This window comes from Thunnus maccoyii, chromosome 12 (genome assembly GCF_910596095.1).
Source record: "Thunnus maccoyii chromosome 12, fThuMac1.1, whole genome shotgun sequence".
Lineage (NCBI taxonomy): Eukaryota > Metazoa > Chordata > Actinopteri > Scombriformes > Scombridae > Thunnus > Thunnus maccoyii.
The window spans coordinates 10,811,504-10,825,886 of record NC_056544.1 but is presented as its reverse complement, the minus strand read 5'-3'; the positions used below and the strand labels follow the sequence as shown (position 1 = coordinate 10,825,886).

At 40.1% G+C, this 14,383-nt stretch overlaps 1 protein-coding gene across 1 annotated transcript in view; it reads right to left on the bottom strand.

Annotated features, from left to right (window-relative positions):
- Positions 1–3,595: 3,595 nt before the first annotated feature.
- gng12a (guanine nucleotide binding protein (G protein), gamma 12a) overlaps positions 3,596–14,383 on the bottom strand; it is a 28,802-nt gene continuing 18,014 nt past the window's right edge. The window contains exons 2-3 of the mRNA XM_042429924.1: positions 5,855–5,962; positions 3,596–5,720 (exon numbers count right to left, since the gene is read on the bottom strand). Coding sequence (XP_042285858.1) covers positions 5,595–5,720; positions 5,855–5,947 — 219 coding nt within the window. The 5' untranslated portion in view covers positions 5,948–5,962 and the 3' untranslated portion in view covers positions 3,596–5,594. The remainder of the gene's footprint in view (positions 5,721–5,854; positions 5,963–14,383) is intronic.

Genomic DNA, 14,383 nt, shown 5'->3' with positions numbered 1-14,383 from the left:
GGTGTCTCACTGCAGAGCACATGACTGGAACAACTTGGAAAATTTTGTAAAGGACGCAGTGGCATGCAATCTGTTGTGCAAGAGCCGGTCTAAACTGCACCTTCCACTCCCCCGCTCCTTTCCTTTTCCAACTGTGTCAAACACACACACGCAGGCTGACGCACCCACACACAGGTGATCTCTCTCTGGTGTTGAATGTCGGTGATGTCACTAGGATGATTGAAGGCAGGCAATCCCCTCTGAAAGTGCAGAGTCACGATCAGGAGAAGTGAGTGAAGGCAAAGGCTGTCCTTCGGTTGCACAATCCAGTTCAGCTTTTCATGTGAGAGGCATCATGTGACAATATTTCATATTACAAAACAAAAATCCTTTATAAAAATCTGGCAGATAACATCCGTGGTAAAAAATGATTATACAATATTGCACCATTTATTTTTACTCTACCACTGTCGTCATTTGACATAGTTTACTTGAGTAACATCGCTATTTATTTGTGTGTTTGCATGTTTCCTCCCACAATCCCTGCAGGATAGGTGAACTAGAAAAGCTAAACCCTGAACAGGATAAACAGGTATAAGGAAGAAAAGATGGATGGATGAATGGGTAGATTATCACTGCACAGCCTGGTAGAAATTAAGCATGTACTACCTACAGTGACACTTTGTCTCCCTATTCACTACACTACCCAGAAGCCCCCACTATAGAAATAAAAAATGATAAGTGAACTTAGACAAGTAAATGCACTTAAAGCTATGTGAGGTCAACATGTGTAACCTCATGTAACACACAGGCAGCACCTGACTGATGAAGTCTGTGTAATGACAAAGCATTAAGGATTTACAGTTGTGTAAATAAACACTGGTACGTTCTGTCACAATCTGAAAATTATTACAATTTCCTCTAACCAGCTAGGAGTGACACCTGTGTCCACGTGTCCGTCTGCCCTATAAAGTGTCTCCGGCCTCGTGGTTTCAGTTGGCAGTGTGTGAAAGGTTTTCTGGCGTGTGACTGCAGGGTGTGACGCTGACTGATGTAATGTGGCATTGTTGTGATCGAAGGGAAAAGGTTATTTTAAGATGTAAGTGCTGTAATGCCACTTTTGCCTTCCAGTGAAGTCAGTCCAAAATAGGTTGAGGTTTGCATTGATGCCTTGTGGCTGCGCTGTATTGTAGGTCAGAGTTCAGATGCAGCTTTATCTGTGTGTTTGTAAAAGTAGAGTAAAATTTGATTTGCACTTTGAATTGTTATACAGTATATGGTGCAAACTGGGAATGTATTGCATAACCTAAGTCTGTGGTATAATGTACAAGGAACTGTGTTAAAGTCCCTCATTGTGCCAAAGATTAAGAACATATAGAAATCTGTGCAATCTTCTGGGTTGAAAGGAAAAGGAAAACATCAGTTTAAGATATAACGATTGCAAAATAAAGGGGAAATTCAGCACTGACATAGAAGTCAGACTGTGCTATTCTGATAATTTTGGTTTGATAAGGTGGCAATGGTTTTCTAAACTGGAAAAATGTGCGTCAAGACATGAACAAATGAAGTTATCAGGTGATACATTTTAGTGTTGGTCCTTTAACTGTGTGGATTAATGGACCTATTGATTGAGATATTCCTCCCAAATACGGTTAATTTGAATGTAGCCATCCCAAAATCACAGTAAAATCTAAATATTCACTAATTACATTCACTATTTAAAACAGAACAGTACATCATTGTAGAAATGTAGTGTAATGTTCATTTTAGGGTGGATTGCCCCTTTATGTTTGCAAGTCATAGTTGCACAATTATGAATTGCAGAGGTGGGAAGAATATTTAGGTCCTTAAGTAAAAGTAGCAATACCACAATGTAGAAATACTCTGTTACAAGTAAAAGTCCCGCAAAAAGTCACAATTCTAGTAAATGTAATTAAAGTATCAAAAATGGAAGTACTCATTACACAGAATGGCACCTTTCAGAGTGTAAGTTTGGGGCCTCCAAGGTCACAAATAATTGTATTTTTATTTATTTAATGCTCACAAGTTATTATCTTGTGGAACAATGAAAAAAAAGTTTTTCAGGACTTCAGGAGCTCTCCTGTTAGTTTTGCTGTGGGACAAGTTAGTACACGGCAAAGTTTTACACAACTCCAACCTGAATACATCTAATCAGCATATTTGAAAACTCCTGTGTGGGCATGTAGGGGCCTTTAATCTATAACAATGTATCATATTTTATACGTTGATTGTATGTTTTGAACTGTAGTGCAGTAAGAGGTACAATATTTCTTTCTGCGATGTTCTGGAGTAGAAGTATAAAGTACTATAAATTGGATATACTGAAGTAAAGTACAAGTGTCTCAAAATTGTACTTCGCTACAGTACTTCAGTTTGCTTGCCACTGCTGGTTTTGGATGAATAATGTACTAATATGGTAACTATTTGAACACAACCGCCCACTGGAAATCATTTGGGTTGTTGTCACCGCCAAAAGCATTTACATGGAGTTAAATTTAATCAAGTATCTGTTTTGTGTATTTCTCTAAGCAGCTGGGCCTACCAGAGGAACAGAGGTGCCACTGCAGTCCGCTTCGTCAGCCCACACCCTCACCCTCCGGTCCTCCCTCCCTCCCTCCCTCCCTCCCCTTCCTCTCCCCCACATCAGCACATTCCAACACACTGACACTGTAACTGCCAGGCCAGATTTTCATAGTGAGGCACATGGTCAGTGAGCCGGCCTGCCAGCCAGCCGCTGGCCATATGCCCCTCTGATTCTCACATAGCTGCACAATGACAAACTGGGATTACTGCACAGTCTGTGCTCTGGTGGGCGACATGCTTCAGGCCTGCAGGGGCATTCATGCTTACAGAGAATATCCAGTCTGTGTCATTTGTGTGCATGGCAGGTGTGCGCTGAGATTTTAAAGCGTGCATTATGGTTTTGTTTCACCGTGCGTTCCATCTTTGGTATTCAGCGAAGGTGTTCGTTCAGTCTACACAATGCTAATGCACCTGGTTTTTCCTGCAGCGACATCTGATCTTTCAGTGCACAATACGTGAGAAACTGAGAATAGAAATGCCTATTTATAATTTAAACAATCCTTAACAATAAATAATAGGTGTCAATGTTATTTCATCATTAGCCTGCTTTATGTGTGAGAGCTGTCATATCCAATGCAGTATTTCTACACTTGTTACAATAGGTGACAACAAGTATTATTCCTGTGTGATCTTCCCATTGTGTGCAACTGAATAATTGAACAAGCTGTTTATCCACCAGCTGGCCAGAAACAAGGTCAGACAGACCCAAGTGGCCACCAACAGAGAACGAAAACAGACTCTCAGGCTAAGCACACATTTTCCCAAAATAGACCTCTCTCCAAGAGCGGAAATCAGGGTTTGGTACATTCTATATTTAGCTCTCTTGTGTTCTCTGGTTTCTGACAGCCATGGTGAGAGGCCTGAGGTCTCTCCTCTCCTGAGTCAGATATATATAATTGCTGGGCTAATGAGAGGAAATGGCCCCAGATACAGTGTGGGTAGATCTCTTGGCAGGGTCCATCTGAACAATACAAGCATAAGAACGGGTAAAAAGTATCAAGACAAGCTCAAATCTTCTCACTGTGCAGCACAACACATCTTTATTGAGATATTAGTACAGTATTGTACTGTAGGAATGCTTCACTTAATTAATCTTAGTTAAGTCTTCATACAAAGGTTGGTATATTAATAAAGACATTTATCAAAATGCAGATTTTGACAGTTAAATTAATCTATCAGTGGTACAATAAGGCCGTTACGGAGTTGCTGAATGGACAGAAATTATGACATGGCAGTGGTAATCTCAGCTTTTCCTTAAGAGGCATACAGGAATGATTTATTGCAAGTAAGAAGAATTGACTGTTAAGAGACAATCATAAAAAAATACACTTGGATAATAACACTAGATCTTGCTGATTTGAAGACCTGAAAGTACCCTTTGGAGAAGGCAACAATACCAAAACTGCTGAAAAGCGGAGCACCAGGCAAGTCAAACACGATTTAACATGTTTTACAAGAGACACGTGTAGACAAAAACGATGGCACAATATTGTTACAAATCACTTTCATCCCGCAGATAAAAACATTTGATAGAAACATCTTTTTTTTGTTGTTTTAAAGAAAGTCCTCCCAGTAAGAGTGTTCTTCATAATACAAGGCAAACATAAGTAAGGCTTTAGAGTGTAAGAAATTTTAATTTATACTATCTATTCTGTTTTTGTTAAATTTACCATAGCAGATACGTTCCCCCAGCGAATCACAACATGCAGGACATGTTAGACTGAAGATTGAAGACCTCCACCGACACAAATGTTAGAGTTTAAAGTGAAAAAAAAAAAAAGAGAGCAATCTTGGGAGATTGGTTTCATCATCAATGCACACTACCATTTGTACCTGTACCTACGACATGCCAAAAACACTTTAAGACAACGATGTGCGCGTTCGCTTGACTAAGACACTTGTTGTGATGAGCAAGTGGGCGTGGCTCACAGTGTTACGTAACACTTGCTCCTGTTAGCTGGCTGACGTGCTTCAGTGATAGCAGCGTCATAAGAATAGCGTACCACAGAATTTTTTTTTTTTTTTTTTTTTTTTAGAAGGAATGGCTAAAATGGTCCCATTCAGACACATATTTTGATGTTTTGAAATGCTGTATCATTGGTTTGGCTTTTAAATATCTTCTTTACACAGTGTTGCCTTGCACCAAATGTCAGCTGACACTTACAGTAACAAAAATATAACTTCTGCACTGCTTTAATGTTACACTGTTGACTTCAAGAGTGCAAATAGTGCCCAGGAGGACTGATAAAGCATTTTGCATTTTAGCTTCATTCACTCCATTTCCAAAAGTGTCACAGCGCTGGGATCATTTTGTCCCGTCGGCTTAAAATCTGAGCAGAGATGATCTTGGAATCTTAATTCAACATGACGATTCATTAAATCAGCTAAAGACAACACTGTATCATGGATGGATTAAATGGGATGTGGATTGTCGTGGACCTGTAAGTGGTGGTTTGCAGAATATTTTATCACCAGATGTTACAGTCCCAAGAGCAGTTACTACCTATCTTAAAACTGATCTGCTGTAAAGGAGCGAAAGGGAAACTTTGGCTGTATGAATCCACTTGTGGCAAAACAGAGAGATAATAACAGTTGCTGCCCAATAGAGATAAAATACAGATGAAGGATCGAATCCATTACCGAGGAGTGCAAGCGCTGTTAAAATATTCAGAGAACAGTATTTGTAGTCAATTATTTAAGCGACATAATGTACCTGACACCATCGCAACTCATGCAGCCAAAGTCTTGTTAGTGGTCAGAGCTCAAACTGACCAGCGGCACAGAGGAGAACAGTTGCAGTGAATACAGGCAGCCACACACACAACACTTTCTTTGCTCTTTACAAAAAGCTGTTTTTGTGGAACATCGTGGATGAATTGGTGAATTGTTAACAGAACAGGTGAACACATGGTAATGATACGATCACAGTCCACCCCTCGCTCCTCCCAACAAAAAGAATACAGCGACATTAATAAGCAAAAATAAAACACATAAAGGCTAAGTGGCATCCACTACAATATATTGCAGGGTTTTTTGTCCTTGAAGGGATTGTCTGAAGCGGGGATGCCCATAAGGAGAGGATCGTTCCTGGCGTGTTCGCTGCAGTAGTTCATAAGGTCCGCGGAGGCCTTGGATACCTAAAGAACCGTTGGATGACAAAGACACAGGGAGGTTTAGCGAGGATGCTCTCGCCAATTAAATGGTTAACAGCTGGAGAAAAATTAGGGTTTTTTTGTGTTGTTGAGGGTTTGTTTTTTTTGTTGCACTGTACCTTTATCCTCTCAATGCTCGCCTCTATCCTCAGCTGCTGCACCGTCCGTCGGGCATGGGCGATGTTATTGGAATTGTGAGCTTTCGAAGACATCCTGGGCAATCAACACTGCAATGAAGAACAACAGGGGAAAGCTTGAGTAACACTGAAGACAAAATGCATCAGGAGTGAGGCATTAATATTGTTTTTACATGTTAAGCAAAGGTATAATAAGGCTAAAACTCATTTACAATGATGCAACAGTTTATTTCTCATTTTGCATTTTTTTGTGTCTTTAATGGACAGCTACAGAGGAGAGATGACAGCAAATGTGAGTGGAGAGGTTCATTGGCTGAAGCTTCAACTCTCCTCAAAATTATCACCCAATTCAAGTTGGTGACAGTCATGCAACAATATAATGAACAGACAATAAAAACAATTGTGATCTTATCAAATTGGGAGTGCACCACAGTGATGAAGAAGGAAAAGCCACAGTTGTTTCCAGCACTATGAAGAACACTGTAGAGTTATTTGCAACTCATTTTGCATACTAGATTAAAAAAAGTAAATATAATAAAAAAGAAGGAACATGGGCCAGCAGAGAGAGTGTTGTATTAATATTAAGTCAGTTTGTCAATGATTGGATTGCATGTGCAGCAGATGAATGTTGTAAATCACACAGCTGGTCACGCAGAAGCAGCACAACACAGTTGGTTTAAAATGGGTCAACAACTCCTCTTCCATACTTCCTCTTCTTCTGCAGGGTTGTTCCCAGAAGTGGCATCATAAACATTTCATTTCATTTGGCTCTGCACCAACATGCGAAATCATTTGTTTAAATGCTTTTAGGAAGTGCAAACATGTGGTGAAAAGTTCCAGTGCATTTTGAGCGGTTTTTTCCCCTCTTTTGTTTATAGAGGTTCAGCACAGAGTCACTCTTGCAAGCATCAAAGCAGTGAAGTACTGCTGCTGCCAGACATGACATTATAATGCCACATTGTTCACATTGTGTGTGCACAATCTGATAGGTGCTAAACTATGACAATCTGACACTGCAGGATATCTTTATAGAAACGAAAAGGTACAACATTGTAAAGATTTCAGTGTTGAAATGTGTATGTGACCAAGGGGCCAATGTCTGGGTTGGAATAATGATTCCACTTCCTGCAAATCATTTACAGACTGGATGGGAACAAGCCTGGACACATCCTACAATCCATGTGGGAGCTCTGGCTCCAGTGTCTCTCCCCTGCGCTCTCTTCCTTTTATGGCCACTTGTCTGTTTCTCACACAAAAACACACCGTTTTATTTAACATACTGCAAAAAAAACACACAAAGATGTTCTTGTGACACACCTCTCTTTAACCAAAATGTTTCTCAGTAGGGAACAGGAAGCTTCAAGTATGGTTTCTCAGAAATTTCTTGTGAAATCCACAAAAGAAACTAAGGGTTCATTTCCTTAAAAAAAGAAAATAAAAAAAAAATTGATGTTGTCTGATTCATGTTGTAGCTATTAAATATCCATATTCTTCCATCTGCATATTGTCAGCATGTTTCCTTGCATGCTCCAGTTTTGCAAAAGTACATGCAAGTTATAAGTGCTTTGTAATCCAGCTTCAGTCACAGTAGCTGTAAATAAACAGCATAATAGGAGAAGTAAATGAGGCGGCTACATGTAAATGTGCAACATGCATGAACTCACTGTAGCCATAAACAGCCCTAAAGCCCTCTTTTTATAGCAAACCACAACATGCTGGACTGTGTTTTGTTAGACCTTTTGCCCTTCAGGATGTAGTCCCTCCACAGTAGTTTCTGATGCTGTAGCTGGCTTGTATGGCTCTTTTGTTTCATGAACAAAGATTGTAGGAGGAATACAGGCAAAAGGCGGAAATGGGAAGGGAAGGGAAGGAAAATCTCCATTTTCTGACTTTTACTTGGGAGTGACTGATTAAAGAGTTTTAAATCCAACTAAAGATAAGGAATCATTCCAAAGGAAACAAAGCCAGAAATTGCTCAAAGAGCTCAAATGTTATTGATAACATGAGTGAGACATGAAAGGGTGAACAGTACAATGCAACGTGAACAATCATCCAGAGGAAACATTCTCAGCTTAGTCATAAAGGCGAGGCACGACAGGTGAAGAGGGCAAAAAAAAATCCTTTCATCCATACATGATGAGTGAGGGCATTCATCTTTAGTCTGATGGAGGTCTTTAGAACGAACTTATGCAGGCTGAGTGCCATATAGTTGGTTCTCTGTCAAAATTCAGTGAAGTTATTAGGCAATGACTTCATTTTCATTATGCTGCAACAATAGTTTAAAAGCTTCATGTAAAAAGGACATTTTGATACTTTTTCAACCCTTAAAACACAATTCACCACTGAAAAAGATTGTAGTCATTGTGAATCCAAGCTTTGTAATTTTCTATTATTGTAATAAGGTTTTGATGTCAGATGTCTGCGTTAAACATGGTCAAGTTTCAAAACTTGAAACTCAAAGTTGCCTCTACTTCCTCCTCATGATGACATCAGATTGTTCGCACATGCCCACTAATGGCCATATATTCCGTAGCATTTATTGCTAAGTTTGTTCAACGGGTTGTTTGCATTGTCCGCTTGCATATTTCGGAGACTCTGGAGCCGCCAGAGGTCTGCAGAGAGGCAGCTTCCGGGAGCTGGCCAATCAAAACAGAGTGGGCTCACTGGGGGGGGGGGCCTTAAAGAGACAGGAGCTAAAACGGCTTGTTTCAGACAGAGGCTGAACTGAGGAGCTGCATAAAGGGCCAGTATAAGACAAATAAGGAGTTTTTTGAACTGTAAACCATGCAAATTAGTAGCATTAAAGCCCCGGAATATAAATATAGACCAGGAAAAGTGCATGATACATCCCCTTTAAGTCTACAAAGGTTGTGTTTCAGACTCAAAATATACAGTAGATTTCTGGCTAAGTATCACTTAAGTAATCACTTCAGTGACAAGGTCAGTCGTTTATAACAATAATTAACTCCATGACTTCTTTCTCAGCTAACTGGTGATCGTTTCAAGATTTTTTTTTTTGTGGCATTTTTGCCTTTATTGGATAGTGGGAAGTGAAGAGGCAGACAGGAAACAAGGGGAGAGAGAAAATTGGGTATGACATGCAACAAAGGTCCCTGGCAATAATCAAACCAGGGAAGTAGCCTGGCAATCATTTCAATAAATCTTCCGTGGCAATCCTTCAACTAGCACAAAGCTTAGTCAACAACTTCTTTTGTATTCTTGCTTCAGATGCTTTTCTGTGCAGGTAATGTACTCTTGCCTGATAAAAACTGTGACCTCCCGACGCTATCAATGAAAACCAGATTGCATAGTTTATAAATTGTGCAATATGCAAACACGATGCAGAAGCTGCTGATCAATGTTAAATTATTTAGAAATGGATTACTTACAAAAGCACAGCATGCTTATAGACCATGGCACTCTACTAGCACTGCATTAATACACATGACTGATCAATGGTTAACATAATATGGATGACAGGAAACTAGTTGAGACTGGATTTTACTGCAGCTTTTGATGTCATTGACTACATTATTCTTATTGCAAAGCTCAAATGTTATGATTTTTCACCCTTAGCTCTTGCTTTGATGAAGCGTTACCTCTCTGGCAGAACACAGCAAGTATTTTTCAATTGCAGTGTTTCTGACAGCAAAAAAATATCTTGCGGTGTTCCACAAGCGACTTGCTTGGGTCCACTCTTATTTCCAATCTTGAGAAATGATTTACCAACTGTTGTTAAAAATGCAGATGTAGTTACGTATGTTGATGACTCAACTTTGTTCTGTGTGTCACCAACTTCAGTGGGGCTGAGAGAGAATCTACATGTCTAGTTGCATAGCATTACGAAATGGGTGAGAATGAACAAATGAGTCCTAAACATCGCCAAAAATAAATGTATTGTATTCAGTAATAGGAATGTTGCTGCTAACGCCTATGCACTGAATCTCTTTATAGATGGGATACCGGTTGAGCAGGTCACTAAGACCAAATTACTGGGTGTTAAATCAGATAATTTATTGTCTTGGTCTGATCAGATTGATCACATTCTTTCCACGATTGGAAAGGACATTGCAGTTTCAAAGAAATGTTCTGTATGTGTTGCATCTTCCGTTATGATTAATGTTGTTCAGTAACTTGTTTTGTCACTCCTGAAGTACCACCCACTTATTTGGTCAAATGCTGCTGAGAAAAATCTAAATCTTGCACAGAACAAAGCAGCCAGATTAACCCTTCATGAGATGCATAAACAATTATCATGGCTAACTGTTGAGGCTAAATTAAAATCTTGTCTTCTGTTATTCATGTAAAATGTTATTTGGAATAATACACCACACTTCTTTTGTGAAAAACTAGTATATACTGTTTTTTTCATGGGTATAATACATGTCAAGTGAGCACTGGTCATCTGGTGGTGCCAAGTCCACAAACAAATCATATGATGAGAACTGTTTATAGAGCTGCTTCTGCTTGGAATCTGCTCCCCTTCAACATCAGACAGACCAAAAGTAGATTCTTTTAAAAAGTTACTAAATCAAAAATTGATGAATCTCATATAGATGTTATTGTGGTTTTTGCTGCTTTGGAACCTTTGTTTGTTTTTTTGTTTGTTTGACTGTGTTTTTGTTTTTATTGTAGGTTACTATTGTTTATTGTTTCATATGTAGAGTCATTTCACTTATTTTCTGATCTTTATATTTGGCTTGTTTTGCCTTTTTTAGTTTACTGATACAGTGTGATTTTAATTATCGTTTGTTTTTATTATTGTTGTTTTTGTGTGGACCCCAGGAAGACTAGTGACCCCTTTGTGGAAGCTAATGGGTATCCAATTGAAGAATAAGTACAACAATGAAAAAAAGACATAACATGAGAAATGCAAACAGCCGTCACACGAGAAAAAGACACGACAGGGCTGCCATGAAAGTTATACTTGGAGAACTCCTTCCTCTTGAAGACCATACCTGCAGAAACTTAAGAGCTAATAATCCATGACTTGAATTGAACTCTGCTATCTCAGCTGACAGTGTAAATATCGATTAATTTTCACCAGAAATGTTTGCTGCCAGGAAAAAAGGGAACAGGATTCTTAATCCTAGAACAGAGATGCAAATAAAACCAGGGCAGACAAACTGCACCCTATTGGCTGTTAGCAGCTGCATGGATTCAGGAAAGTGCCCTTGAGCAAGACACAGAAAACAAAAGAAAGCTCATCTGTAGCTGAGCCTGAATCTCTAACATCCCCAAAAGGCCACTGAGCACAGCGAAAAAAAGAGAATTTTCCCAGTGGGATGAACAAGGCATCACAGAAACCTCCACAGCTGTAATTTGAGATGGAAAAAAGACAGAATTAATAGTCTTCTACTCTCTGGCGCCAAACCAAGCATGTGAAAACGTAGGTCTTAAATCCCACCGGCACTCAGAAATGATTTTCGCAGGCAACCCATCCCAACTGAGTCACCCCAGTCAAACTGTGCGGCTCCTGTGATGTGATGCCAGCTACTACCAGCACCACCGGTCTGACTGAAACTCTATGGGAGGCCATTGATGTGTGTGTGAGTGTGTGGCATAAGCATTACCATGTACATGCAGGAGCCTTGCAAAAAAAGCTACCTCCAAGGATCAGAAATAGACCACCTCATTAGAGCCCACCCTATCACAATACACACACACACACAAACACACACACACACACACACACAGCAACCAGGACCACCTACTGCACAGAGCAGCACAGCCCTGCTGCTGTGCTATACCTTACACGCACAAACCCACCCGCACACATGCACTTCATTATCCATTATGACTCAGTGCCATTAACATCAACACTCTGAGATGAAAAACTGTGTGTGTGTCTTAGACTGCTACTACACTGCAGCTCACACCCCAAGAAAACTCTTAAATTTTGCTGCTGACGAATACAAACGACATCCATTAAAAGCTAAAAGAAGAGTCAGTCCTGTCAGCTGTACAGTGCAGTATGTGTGGTCCCTTCAGTGAGTTATCAGAAGCTTTTCACGCTGGGGGCAGCTTTTGTAATAAAGCACCGCTAAAATAAACTGCTTTAGGGCTTAAAGTATTGCCGGCTGCATTTTAGACTTGACTGACACGAGGTGATGAGAGGTAGGAAAGGATCATGCTTTTTCCACATCCAAAGCCTTTCATTTAGTTCAACCCAAAAAGACAAGTTAGTCATTTTCAACCCATCCTTTTGAGGTTTGTAGGACTATTAAAAAACACAGTGAGTTAGCATCAATAAAGAAAAATGATAATAGACATTGTATTAGAATACTGGGCTGGAACTAACAATTATTTCATTATCGATTAATTTGCTTATTATTTTTTTGATTACTGTATTTCCTCAAATAAAAGACTGTAGTCAATTAAAAGCCAGATCTCAGATAATGGCTGGGAGCCGGCCCCAAAACAGGCCAGGGAAAAAACAAGGGTGGATAAACTCCTCGTGCCTGTTATACAATGTGCATGCCAGCTAAGTATAAATAGTAGTTACCTGGATGTAACTCCAGTTCTCCAAGTGCATGCACAGCCCTCTAACCGACCGTCATAGAGAGGGGAGAGGGACTGAAGAGACGTGATATCGTTTAATACGGGGATAACGGCGCATATTTTAATTATAATGACGGCAGCAACAAATAAATAAAGGCCTCTCTCTAATATAAGCCTGCTTCCAATAAAGGCCTGGTACTCTCTGCAGTGGAGGTAAATAAAGGCCCCAGCCAGTATTTGAGGAGATACGGTAATAATTTTGTCTATGAAATGTCAGAAAATATTGCAAGTTGCCTGTTTTAATTTTGCAGAGCTCATGCTGATGTCTTGTTTTGTTGGATCAAAAGTCCGAAATCCAAAGATATTCAGTTTACAAACACGTATGACAAAGAAATGCATCAAATCCTCACATCTGAGATGCTGGAACCAGCAAATGAGTCATTTTTCCTTGAAAAATGACTACAATGATTATTCAATTATCAAAGTAGAGCATGCATGCAACAGCTGGCCTCATTAGCATGAATCATGAAACAATAGTGAGAAGATAATGACTGAATTTTGATTTTGCTGTGACTTATTCCTTTAACTATGCAAGTAGAAATGGATGCAGAAAGACACCTCAATGCTAATTAAGTGTTTTACACTGAATCAAGGCTAGTCTTCATGCACATGCTGTAGATATAAATGACCATGTACAAAACATTTCTTATCTTCTAAGTTGACATTTTACTGCCTCTTTTGTAACACTTTTGGCAATCCTGTTAAAAACGCCCTGAAACATCGACTGCCTGCCCCGGCGTCTGACTTTATATACCAGCTGACGAGTGAAGAACAGCCAGTTGTGGAAAGGCGATATTTGGAGTCTAGACAGATGTCTGCAGCTTTGAACAAAAGAGAGTTCAAAGACCTGGGCCCCAGCCACAAACCAGTATATTGGTTGTTCTCCCTTGTGTATCCGCACACACGCACACTCTCTCATGTACACCCCTCCCCCCTGCAAACTCTCTCTCTGCAGGCACAAGGTTCCCAGTCTGCAGGCAAAGCTAAAAGTAGCCTGATCATACTCTCGGCTGCCAGTCAGCACTTTTCCAGCTGAATGAAAAACCGTCTCCTGCTACACCTTCAATATGACTCCGTGCTGCAGTTCGTTGATGTTCAGATCAGATCAGAGCTACTGTGCAGTCTTCTTCACTTTACTATAAACACTGACTCGTTCTCACTCGGTTACCGTGCTTATCAAACTCAGTAATCCTCAGTCATCAGTCCTGTTGCTGAGTAAAGTGGGATTGTGTTTATGAGCCAGAGGGAGAGACTCTGCTGAGTTTTTTGGTGTGTGTGAAAGAGAAAGGGGTGAGGCAGGGAGGAGATGGTGTGGGCAAACTCTTGTTCATACTGTGAGAACCACCAGAGTGACATCACTGCTTTCCCACCAGCAGAAAGAACGAAGTTGCTGTTAGTGGGTGGTTTCTTTGGCAGCTTCTGTCATGCAGCTGAAACTAGAAATATCATGACAGTTTTGTTCACCTGGGAAAACAGGGACGATTTAAACTGAAGTCTGAAGATGGGTAGAGGAGTTTCATAAGTCATCTGCACTAGAAACTGCACAAATTACTTCAAATTCTACTCAGTGTGTCAACAGACCCAAACAGGGTGTAATGGTTTATGTATTCGTCCCGAACCATTCAGTCAAAATAGTTCAATAATCCACTCACTCCAATGTGTGGAACAATAATCTCCAGCATGAGTTCAACTCGGAACATTTTGGCAGTGCACCACTTAGCTGTAGCGTGCTTATGGATGTATGCTCGCTGCCTTGGCAAAGTTACCCTGGTTACCCCGGTTACCCATGCTCATGTAGTGTAACTGCCGTCTTTTTTATTAAAATATGTGCCGTCATCTCCATATTTAAACAATATTGCGTCTCCTCATTCCCCTCCTCTCTCTGTGATGGTCGGCTTTTCACTTCAACTTTGAGTGAAGTCGTTCAGAACTATAAACATATTTGATTTC